General features: G+C 44.3%; 3 protein-coding genes across 4 annotated transcripts; 1 reads left to right on the plus strand and 2 right to left on the minus strand.

The window, feature by feature from the left end:
* Window positions 1–777: 777 nt before the first annotated feature.
* Window positions 778–4,152, minus strand: LOC311324616 (alpha-1-antitrypsin-like). The gene is made up of 5 exons (XM_084457112.1): window positions 3,941–4,152; window positions 1,989–2,601; window positions 1,608–1,875; window positions 1,193–1,340; window positions 778–1,013 (listed from the first exon to the last, which is right to left on the minus strand). Exons 1-5 carry the CDS (start codon window positions 4,019–4,021, stop codon window positions 819–821), a joined length of 1,305 nt encoding a protein of 434 aa, XP_084313238.1. The 5' UTR covers window positions 4,022–4,152; the 3' UTR covers window positions 778–818.
* A 151-nt stretch (window positions 4,153–4,303) lies between these two features.
* nmrk1 (nicotinamide riboside kinase 1) lies at window positions 4,304–6,858 on the minus strand. 2 transcript variants are annotated; one of them, XM_084457113.1, is made up of 8 exons: window positions 6,658–6,858; window positions 6,362–6,452; window positions 6,065–6,113; window positions 5,748–5,919; window positions 5,414–5,485; window positions 5,176–5,282; window positions 4,953–5,036; window positions 4,304–4,831 (listed from the first exon to the last, which is right to left on the minus strand). In XM_084457113.1, exons 1-8 carry the CDS (start codon window positions 6,684–6,686, stop codon window positions 4,821–4,823), a joined length of 615 nt encoding a protein of 204 aa, XP_084313239.1. In that variant the 5' UTR covers window positions 6,687–6,858; the 3' UTR covers window positions 4,304–4,820. The 2 variants fall into 2 exon arrangements, with proteins under 2 accessions (XP_084313239.1, XP_084313240.1); XM_084457114.1 differs by having other exon boundaries at window positions 6,649–6,858.
* A 78-nt stretch (window positions 6,859–6,936) lies between these two features.
* On the plus strand, window positions 6,937–11,662 carry ostf1 (osteoclast stimulating factor 1). Its single transcript, XM_084457125.1, has 10 exons — window positions 6,937–7,075; window positions 8,771–8,817; window positions 9,004–9,054; window positions 9,333–9,396; window positions 9,556–9,609; window positions 10,071–10,178; window positions 10,314–10,363; window positions 10,838–10,916; window positions 11,159–11,257; window positions 11,543–11,662. The coding sequence occupies exons 1-10, from the start codon at window positions 7,042–7,044 to the stop codon at window positions 11,599–11,601; spliced, it is 645 nt and encodes a 214-aa protein (XP_084313251.1). The 5' UTR covers window positions 6,937–7,041; the 3' UTR covers window positions 11,602–11,662.
* The last annotated feature ends 67 nt before the right edge of the window (window positions 11,663–11,729 follow it).

Genomic DNA, 11,729 nt, shown 5'->3' on the forward strand with positions numbered 1-11,729 from the left:
ACGATGGCAGACCAGGTGACAAGGAGGAGCAAGATAGGGGAAGGGTCAGGGAGTAGGTACAGTAGATCAGCGGGCCAGCCCGGTCTTAAACCAGCAATCTTTCGGTCTAGAACTAGCGACCTTTTGGTTACTGGTCCGACGCTCTTAACCACTGTGTCATAACCCAAAAAGGAATGGTTTGGGAAAATAATATAGTAGTTATATTAGGGAGAAATTGAGTGAGGGAAGGCAAAAAGATGAAAGATTGATGCGATGGATTTATTGCATATGTACTCATTGCACACCATTTTGTAAATTGTATTTTGCACTGCTCATTTACACTGTCCCATCGTGTCCTTGTCTAATTGACCAAAACATTCCTGGCAAATAAAACTGATTCAGATTTTTTATGGAATTATGTTTCTTCTTGCTCTCCATCTGTTATTTCAATAGCTCCACACTCCTTCAGCCATGTCTGAATTAACACAGAAAACAAATCAATGGATGGAGAAAAGCCCACTGAAACAGGAAAATAAATAGTTCCTACCTAGTAGCTGGCAGATGTTTGAGTGTCTGGTAGCAGGCAGAGAAGACCTTACAAACATTTTCATACATGGATAATTAAATACTGGATTATCAATATAATCGCTGGGGGTAATATATAGAGCAATTATATTATTATTATTATTATCATCATCTATGGCTCAAACCACAGTAGATGAAACAACAGAAAGGATCACACACAAACACCACAACTTGAATTAACATTTTTACTGTGTACTACATGTTCATATAAGTATACAAGTACTGTAGTCCTTGATTCCGTGTGCCGAGTGCTTTCATTCCTTTGGGTTGACAATCTTGCCCATGAAGATAATACGGTCGGTCACCGAGTCAATGATCAGGACCATGAAGGGCCGGTCGAACCTCAGTTGTGGGACAGGTCTGAAGGACCGTGGTATGAGGCCCACTCCTGTAGCAGCTGCAGCGGTCGCTCCAACCTCATCCACGTCTATGGTGGCTTGGTGGACCACCTGCAGATGAGGCAAGCAAGCAGCACAGTGAGATATGACCCATCTCTTAGGAGTGGATTCGATTTTGTCAAATGTTGCATAAGAATTGCCTGCCCAAGACACTACTATGCTCAAATGATTGCATATTACAGTATATGTTCCACTGTTTTGTCATCTTTATCCATGTTTAAACTCCTCACCTTAGAGACCTTCACCTTCAGACCCGCAGAAATGCCACTGAATTCAGCTGCGTCAGTGAACATGTCTGCCATGCCCATCCCACTGAGCACATCCTTGAGGGAGTACGATGTTTTGATGGAGAACTTAGGAACAGCTAACTTGTACTCCCTGCAAAGAAAAACTGGCATAAACTGGCATAATTTCACATTCAGGTCCTGTGCCTGGCATCTCTGCCCTGCACATGCATACAGACCAGCAGCTAGTGTGAGTATAGCGTGTGCGCACGCACGCACACACACACACACACACACACACACACACACACACACACACACACACACACACACACACACACACACACACACACACACACACACACACACACACACACACACACACACACACACACACACACACACACACACACGTCTATACCTGGCCTTCTTCCACCTGCGCCACTTGGTGACATGGTCCTTGGATATAACCTTCTCCAGAGTGGCAAGGCCTTTCTCAGGCAGGGCCAGTATCATGGAGTTGGAGTCATCATAGTTGAGGTGGAGGATAGTGGTGCTGATCTCCTGGTCATAGTAGGTGCTGAACTTATCTTCCACATGCATCATCTGGACCAGAACATCAGTTTGGTCGTCCACATGGAATGTCTCCTCCTTGGTGTCCCTAGGGTCAAAGGGAATCTCCCATTTTCCTTAATAAGATAGAGGAAAATAATGGAATCGAAGGACATTTTAGAGGAGAGAATAGACTATCAACACAATCCAGCCAGTGGAAAATTGTTTGAACATTAAATCACCCCCCTACCCTTGTAGTAGATGTAGCTGATTAGGTACATGACGGTGGTTGGGTCCAGGTCTGTGACTAACTTGTCTATTTTGCCGCCAGTTTTCTCCTCCACATATTTATTAATTGTGTCGGTGGCCTCTGCAGTCTTGGTGAAGTCTATGTTGAAACCGTCTGAGAGGTAGAACTGCTTTAAGGTCCCCAGGAAGTCAGGGCTGACCTTGAATGTGTTGTGAAGGTACAGGGCACCCCCTGCAGCCATGTCTACAGCAGACTTGTGGCAGGGAATGGCGAGGAGAGTCTGGAAGGCCTCGTCCACCAATTGCTGGGTCAGCAGGGTGTTGTTGAAGCCCAGGCCGCTAAAGAGCTGCTGGTGGGTCTGTCCCCTGGCTCCCACGGACAGTGCAGCCAGGGCGAGGGTCACGCTGAACGGCGAGAAGAATACATTCTTGCCTTGGGTGTTGGAGGTTGTAAGTTGCGTGTAGAGGCGGAACGCAAACTCAGCATTGCCCTTCTTCACCAGCAAGAGGCTGCTGTTGTCGTCTTGGTGATGGGGATCGTGCCCAAGTCCGTGGCCCAAGCAGAGGATTGCCAATATGATCCACAGACCCAGGGCTGTCTTCATCCTGGCAAACTAGCATGATAACATGGTGTTACTGAATTACACTTTATTATATTACATTGTAAAATAATAATACACATTAAATGGGACAAAATTATGTCCTGACTTGAATACTTGTCTTGGTTTTAAAATGGACTTCGCACCCATTTTTTTTGTTTAAACATTATATTACGAGGAATTACGTAAGAACAAACTGTCCATTTTCAAATTAGTAATATGGAGGCTACTGTATGTCTGCCAACTACCAGGAAATTCCCTTTCAAATATACGAAAAACTGATTTACTGATTCAAAATGGGGGGACTATGTGGCCTCAAGCCTATGTTTATTATCTGGATAATTGTATATTTAAAAATCATAATAATAAAACAGGCCAGAAGGAAGGCTCATCCATAAATTGCTGAAAGGGCATAACTTGGACAGCCTACATCTGTTTAAAGTTATAACATGCTTGTTTTAGATATAGTATAGAGGTGTAAAAAAAGAGTTTTTTATTTTTTATTTTAAAAAGGAACGAAATAAGCACTAGAACAGTTAAACAGGTGAGAAATAGAGGACATGTGGGTTAATTGGTAATTGTATTACAATCTGATTAGTAATGGTGCGTTCCAGGCAACCCGTAACTCGTGTTTTTCCGACCTCCTACACGTGAAAATGCTCTGGAATGGCAGTCAAACCCGTAACTTCCCACCCGGCAACTGGGAGTACATCGATCTGTACGAGTTCACGGGTGGGAAGTTACGGGTTTGACTGCCATTCCAGAGCATTTTCACGTGTAGGAGGTCGGAAAAAGAGTTACGGGTTGCCTGGAACGCGCCATTAGATCAGACCAACTATTCAGAACAGCTGGTCAGAACTACTGGTTTATAGGCTAGGTAATAAAATATAGTCTGAAAGTTAACATCCATTGGGGGGGGGGGGCTTGTTGACCCTGTTTTAAAGAAACAGTGAACACTCGAGTGACACCATCAACTTATTAGGCATTATATTTTACATTTTCGTTTCAATTTAAGGCATGAAACCGTGACCCCTAGGGCACTCCAGACGTACCAATCAAGCTGTACAACATTAATCGCTCGCGATTTGCCCTGCAGCCTTATAAGGGCTAGTAATTTGACACTGCGACACTGGTAAGATACGAGGTTGTGGTTGGCTATATCTGGAAATCCAGAAAACCGCAGAAATGCCTCTCCTCAATTGTCCAGCACGTGCAGCAGTATTTGGCTCAACACAAAACACAGTTTTACGCTGTTCCTGCAAATGTGTATGTCCGACCGTTTGCACCTTTACCAAAGGGTTCATTGTTGTAGACATTATGTAGCTTCTGAATATTGAGTTACATTCGCCCGTACCTCACGCATGCTCCTGTCGGCTAGAGGTTCGCTGGAAGAGACGGACTGTAAGATCTTCCAAAGCAAAGTGCACACATCCATGACACAAACTGACGCCTCGCCTTTAAGTAGGGGGGGGGGAACACGTGATTATCCGAATTAGCTTCAGCACCTGAGATTGTCGAACTGAATGTTGTATCAAAATACTGCCTTTATACTTCCAACTGTTTGGTGTAGGCTACCTCTTCGTCAACACAATCACGTCTTGTGCTGACCACCACTTCCCCTGAGGCACAAGCATGTCCCAGTCCGAATACATGACCTCTGGTATAGGCCTACTTAAGAGGGAGTTGTCCTTTGGTTGACCAGGGGGATTGAACTTTGACATGTTTGAATGGTGAAATAATCTATTTGAATAGGCTAGCCTACTATCTAGAAAGCCATGTTGAAAACTACAATTCTGCTTAAGCTATTTCAGTCAACTTTCTCTCAAAGTAGATTACACAAATACCAATACCACTTAGTTAAGACAGCAGTGTTTTTGTCAAAATGCCAACTTTACAGTAAATGTTGATGCAGAGATTATTAGCAGCCAGTGATATCTGTTGTAGACTTTGGACCCTTTTTAACAATGCTAGTTAATAATGCTATACAAGATACCAATGGAATATTGTCAGATTAAATCAGTGGAGCATTGTCCAAGTACTTGATATCTTGTCAAACACCTCAACAATGAGAAATACTAGCATGCATTGCTTCAGAAGAGTTAACTTGTGTACTTGAATGCGGTCGGCATGAGGCTTGTATCTTTCCTCTCTCATCAATCAAGTATTAGTCCATTATCATCCTTCATCGCTTTTTTTAAGGTATGGTTTCTTGGCAGAATCTTCAACAAATCTGTTCAGTCTTTTCCTGTGAATGAAAAACAACAAAACAAAAGTGAGTTTTACGTTGGGCTACTAGTAGTCTGATTTCCTCCATTCAAATGGTGTATTTAGTCACAAAACAACCAGTTGACCAGTAGCAAACGTACCCATGAGGCTCTGTACTTTCTTGGTTACATCCTCATACACAGAAGCCAACAAATCTTCCTTTGTCCTCAGTCCATCCAACAAGACTGGCGAGAGAGATCGAGAAAGATAAGCATATTCTGAGTACCTCACTAAGCATGGAACTTACTAACAGGAATAATATTCTTAAACACCCTTAAAAATCTTTGCTTCAATAAATTTTGACTTCACGCATCTCACACTCACCAATCCCTGATACCAGGTCTTCCATCTCTTTTCTGTGTTTCACATACTTTGGCCATACGTGTCCGTCAAAGTACCCTGGTGGGTCAGGGGGCGTATACACCCGTGAGCTGTCAATCATAGGAGGGGTGATGTCTTTCATGAATCCGTTCAACAATACAGTTTATCCACATATCTGAACAGACCCATATTTATAAAAGAGGAAACAAATCATGGGTTGAAAAAAAATTTACCCCCCTACCATCTCCTCTCTCTGCAGATCTCATAGGGAATCTCCAGGAAGTATCTCATGTCCATTAATTTGTTAAGGGGTCTGTCAATTAAAAATAAAAATAAAAAACACAAAAACAAAACCTCAGAACCATTCTAAATCATTATTCAAGGCATGTGTCCTTCTAGAGAAATGCGACTATTCAGTGAATACATTTGGAACAATCGGATAGTAGGAGGACAATCATAACACTCCGCATTGTAACTGTGGATAGGCAGTCATGTTAGGTCTGCATGGTCTACATTTAGATCAGATTAGGTCTGAACATTTCCTCCCTTCGACTAGTGTCGTCTTGTTCAGTTACCCGTAGTTGAAGATCAGGAAACCCTCCACTATGAGCACAGAAACCTCCCCTTGGTCATCTGGCATCTCTGGGCGCTGTGTTCTAAGGCCTCTAGACATGAGGAACAAACCTGGGTCCCTCCGCCTTAACTCCACCTCCATCATCATCCTGTCCATGTGGAGCGCCTCGAGCACTTCAGAGGAGCATGAATCGGATGTAAACAGTCAAATGAATCGTGGTAAAATTGTAAAATGTTACTGTTGAATTGGATCTGAAGTGAGTCGTCAAATGTAATTGGTAAAATTATATTTAGTCATTTCCCAATTATTTGTTCTTACGATCATATTGTTTGAACCCATTGCTGTCCACAGGCACCACAGAGTCATCCTACAAGGATCAGAGAAAGAGACAAAGCGATTTTGGTGTGAGTGAATTTCTCAGCTTCTTTCAGGCTGCACTAACTGAACTGTTTAACTGAGCAGCTTGTATCTGATTGTTTATGAATGTAATCCAGATGTTTACAATATAGAAAGGACAAGGGAGGGACGGTGCTAAAAATGTGACGCGTCCCATGACCCTCCCTAACCCTTATGAAACCATGGAGGGATCGATGCATAATAGTGTACGGAGAGCACCTTGAAGAAAGCATCCTGAGCAATGATGCAGCTGTTGGGGATCTTCTGGTGCAGACTACTGGACAAGGTGGACTTCCCTCCATTGGTCATGCTGAGGACACGAGAGCATTACACAATTCAGTGATTCATTAGACAGTTATGCTGCTGCATATCCTCTGCAAATAGTAAAACTGCTAGCTAGCTTCCTACAGTACGTCGATCCACAATGGTCATGCAAGGGTGTTTGACTAGTTAGCTATCTACGTTGCCTAACTAGACATCTAAACTAGACATAACTAGTAGCATACTTAACTTACCCCCCTATTCCAACGATCAGCGTCTTCATGTTTGAGAAGGTGAAAACCTTTGGTTAGCCAGATAGAGGTTTAAAAAGGTTTTAAATCGTCGATGCACTAATGCAAAAGCTAATTAAAACACAAAGGGAAAAGATAGATTTTCTCAATGACCATAATAACCTGAATATCTGCGCTAGGTTAACTAAAGTATCCAGTGGACGGTTATCTGCTTGTCTGTCTGCTTGATTTGACAGGTGGGCATGCGCACTTCGACTTTTCCGCGTAGGCTTGTGCAGGGCGTGCAGGGTGTACTTCCTCATTGAAAGTGATAGAGTGGCTTTCTGCTCAATACAACCGACTATTTAAGAATAACGCTCATAAATCTTACTCTCAAAAACTTGCATAATGTCCAAGCCTCCACCTAAGCCAGCCAAACCAGGTAAGTGTTAACTTGATTAGTTACTAAGTATATAATGGGTGCCTCTGAACAATAATCTGACCGTCCATCAAATGAAACACACCTATGCTAGCTCGCTAGCAAGTACTACAAACGTTAGCACTAGCTGGGTGATTAGCTTGTTGCGTGCTAGCAGTGGAAGGGGTTGGAATGTGTATGGCTACTTGGCGGTTATCCTCTGTGCTTTGTGATTAGATTTGAGGATACTGTGGGATATTGTTTGTGTCCGTGTACTTCAATCATAGTGTGGTCAGTTAGTGGCTCGTTGTGTGCAGCTGCCAGTAACGTTAGTGCAGCGAGCTGATGAGAGGAAGATAAGTGGTTGGTTAGCCAGCTAAGCGTTGGTCAGTGACTTTGGCCATGACTTCCCCTTTTCCCTACTGTGCTTGCGTTTCCCTGCTGTGCAGTGATGAACTAAAAAAGTTCACCTACGTGGAAGGCGGCCAAAGATGCAGTTTTCAGTGGGGCATCATCCGTGCTTGGCTGCTTCCTTAGCACAGTGGTAGAAGTACTGAGCAAATACTTCAAAACACTGTAGTAACACTACTAGCCTAAGCTTGCCCCCAAACCTGCTTAGTGTATTGAATTAATTTCATATATTCTGTAACACACTCCTGAAGTTTTCTCTAATTATTATTATATATTGTAGCACCACATTTAGAACTATTATCTAACTTTATTTACGTAGAATCCACCTAACTGTTTTGCTTCTGTGAGTTTTGGTGAGTTGAAGAAGCTGAGTGTGTGTGTGTGGTATGCCAGTCAGTGCAAGTCCCTAGACCGGAGCTTTCTGAGGGGCAGGACTGAGCCTGTAGAGTTACATACACAGACACCCACCTACGCTGAACAGAGCCAGGCTTGTCTAGGTAGGACCTCTGCAGCAGACTCCTGTTGCGACACCAAGCTGTGTGTCTACTGTCTACAGGCCTGGTTAAAGCCACGGTCAGCGATATTTTCAATGTTTTCAAACTTGGAAACAAAGAAGTCAGTCAGTAAGAATATTGTACCACCACCCCTGCCATGTGACTGGGTGAACACACACAGCACTCAAACCTTTACCATGAAGTGTGCACAGGTTTTTCCACTGACCTCCACTGGCCTACTATAAATGCATAGGATGTGATTTGTAGTGTGAATGATAGGTCTACACCAGTCCTATTCCTATGCTTTTAAAACTGTATAGGGCAGTTGACTTGTGCACACTTCAGAAAGGGGGAGGGCCAGAGAATTAGCCTAGAGCACAGAAGAAGAGGGATGTCTCCTTGCTGTCTCTCAGTGCCCATGAACTAGTTTAGCTCCCTGGCTAACCACTCGGATCACATTTTTCCAGCACAGTTGGGGAGCGAGGCCACGCACTAGCCTGTGGTGTAGCTGTGGAGTACAGCAGGCCCCTGTTCTCTGTGGATGGCTCTAATGTGCATGTTTGGTCTCTGATCTGACGTGATCAGAGAAAGTCTGCGCTCCTCCACACAGCTGCCAACAATTCAGTCATGTTGGAGATCAGTGATTTATCAAAGGGAGTGTGTGTTTTTTTGTGTGTGTACTTGACCGAGTCCTAAAGTAGGACCGTACAGTGGTTACTCAATGTGTGGTAACAGTCTCAGGCATCCATGCCTGCAGGCAATTATCGTGAAGTAGAATTTTTTACATTCTAACGTGCTCTCTGCCATCTTCTAGGCCAAGTCAAAGTGTTCCGGGCCATGTTCACCTTCGACCCTCGAACAGTAAGTATGGTTTTCATCTTTGTTGATTAATTATTACTGTGTAGGAGTCTGAAGATAATATCCCACCTAATTCAAGTAAAACACTAACGTGTGTGTGTGTGTGTGTGTGTGTGTGTGTGTGTGTGTGTGTGTGTGTGTGTGTGTGTGCACGCGCGTGTGTGTGTGTGCGTGCGGTCTTGTTTTCAGCCAGACGAGCTCTACTTTGAAGAGGGAGACATCTTGTACATCTCCGATACGGTGAGTGTCTGTTCTTGACTTTTCTTTACTTTCTCTTGCCCACTCTCTCTTATCTTCTGTCATTTTTTGTCTAACTTTCTCTTCTTCTCTGGTACCTGTTTTCCCTCATTCAGCTTCTCTCCTCCTCCAGTTGTCTCCTTCCTTCCCTGCTTACACTTTCTCTCTCTCTCTCCCCCTCATTCCCCTCTGCCTCTTTCTGCTGGTCTTTTCTCTTGCATCAGTGGTACTGGATGCTGCTGCCTTGCCATTGGCTCTCATTGCCTGTCTATCATCCTTAGAGTGACAGTAATTGGTGGAAGGGAACCTGCAGAGGAAGGACCGGCCTCATCCCCAGCAATTATGGTGAGTCAGCAGCAGACCATCGCACTTCTTGGGTCTTCTTGTGGCTCTGGTCACGTTCATTCGTGTTTGTGTAAGCAAAGTTCAAGTCCTTCAGGCTATCATTGTTGGGATATGGTTCTCTGTTGCAACCTGTTTTTCTGACTTCCTCAAACCCTGCAGTTGCCGAACAGGCGGAGTCCATCGACAACCCGATGCATGAGGCTGCCAAGCGAGGTGAGGAACAGAGGTGGCCCTGTCCCACTTTAAGCCCAACCATTAGTCCCTGTGCTCACCAAGTGGAGATCTGGGGGTATTTGACTGGAGATAAGCTGTGTGGCTAGCTACAATTTACCGAGTTATCACCGCATTGGTTTCGCTAGACCCATCTTCTCATATCTGCACTGTAAGGGAATAGGGGCAGAAGTGATCCCTGCTCCACCACCCCTCAAATGCAGAGCAGCTCCCAGGCACCAAGCTACAGTACAGGCCGAAACTCCACCTCATCTGGCTTCACGGGCCCTTAATTCTGAATCTCCCCTAACATCTATGAAAATACAAATTATGTTTTCTTGTTTGCATGTCCGTATTTGTATCCCCACTTCCTTGTGTGCCCATGCATGCTGTGTGTGTGTGTGTGTGTGTGTGTGTGTGTGTGTGTGTGTGTGTGTGTGTGTGTGTGTGTGTGTGTGACACAGGTAATTTGAGCTGGCTGCGGGAGTGTCTAGAGAACAAGGTGGGGATCAACGGGCTGGACAAGGCTGGGAACACCTCTCTCTACTGGGGATGTCATGGCGGACACAGAGGTAACTACACAGCACATATTACGGCACTCACACACACACACACACACACACACACACACTATTTCACCTGGGCTCAAATGGAATCAGAGGTTTTTATTGCTTTAGGGGAGATTTGATCTGTGTGTTCTCTGTCAGATGTGGTGGAGATCCTGCTAAGCCAGATCAATGTGGAGCTGAACCAGCAGGTGAGGAAGCTCTTGTGTTTTACGGCATCTTGAGACTGGACTGATGCCATGTGATGATGATGATGATGATGATGATGATGATGATTAGGTTTGGGCATTGTTTGTATGTTAATGACTCTGATTCCGATTCTGCTTTTCGATGCCAGTTCTTTGAGGGGCAGGGTCAAAACAGGTCACATGCTTATTTCAAAGAAAATCAACAAAAAATAAATAAATAAAAACTTTACACAAGTCATATTTATATTCACAATTGACTTCTACTAACCTACTAGGTACTAACTGAAACTAGTTCAAGTGAAATTGGTTTAGAATCTGATGAGCAGAATCTCAATTAAAATGTCTTAACAATTACTTAATGTTAACGATTCCTTTGGAATTGCAATTGTGGAACCAGCTCTGATGATGATGATGATGATGATGATGATGATGGTGTGTAAGGCGTGTGACTGAAGTGCACAATGTTGTGTGTTTCAGAACAAACTGGGGGACACTGCGCTTCATGCCGCTGCGTGGAAGGGATATGCAGACATAGTGGAGATGTTGCTGAACAAGAGTATGCTCATCTTCCCTCCTTTCATCCCCCTCTTTTTTCCTCAGCTCATCTCTGTTTTCTCTCTCTCTCTCTCTCTCTCTCTCTCTCTTTCTCTTTTTCTCTCTCTCTTTCTCTCTCTGTCTCTCTCTGTCTCTCTCTATCTCTCTCTCTGTGTGTCTCTCTTTCTCTCTCTCTCTCTCTCTCTCTCTCTCTCTCTCTCTCTCTCTCTCTGTGATTCTCAGTCTTCTGCTTGTTTGTTTCAGATGCCAGGACAGACATAGTGAACAACGAGAAGAAGCTGGCCCTGGACATGGCCACCAACGCCCAGTCTGCCTCGCTCCTCAAGAGGAAACAGGGCAGCAGTAAGCCATTCGGACCAGCAGATGGCAGCCTTGCGCCATCCAGTCACACAGACTTTTCTCTTTACCTAAACTGCTTTCATAATTTCATTTTCATGACAGACTTTATACACGGACTGGACGATGTGGGTTTTTTTACCTACTAGTTAAAAAAGTAGAACTGTACCCTCAAATTCATAGGGTTCAGCTTACCTGGTACATTTCAGTAATTGACTTCCCATTGTGGAGGGGGGATACACACTCCCATCTTTCTCCTAAACTCTCTTTCTATCTGCGGTTCCATTGCAGACATCACACATACACATAGCAACGCAGAGGAGTACCTGGATGACGAAGACTCTGACTGAGACCACCCACCAGATGTGGAGAAGATCATGGCTGACATCCATGTGACAGAGCAGGAGGGGCTGGATGGGGGGGAGGAGGAGGAGGAGGAGTGTGTGTGTTTGTGTTTGAGTGCGTGTTTGAGTGAGTG

The sequence above is a fragment of the Borostomias antarcticus genome, assembly GCF_949987555.1.
Source record: "Borostomias antarcticus genome assembly, chromosome: 23".
In the NCBI taxonomy this organism is placed as follows: domain Eukaryota; kingdom Metazoa; phylum Chordata; class Actinopteri; order Stomiiformes; family Stomiidae; genus Borostomias; species Borostomias antarcticus.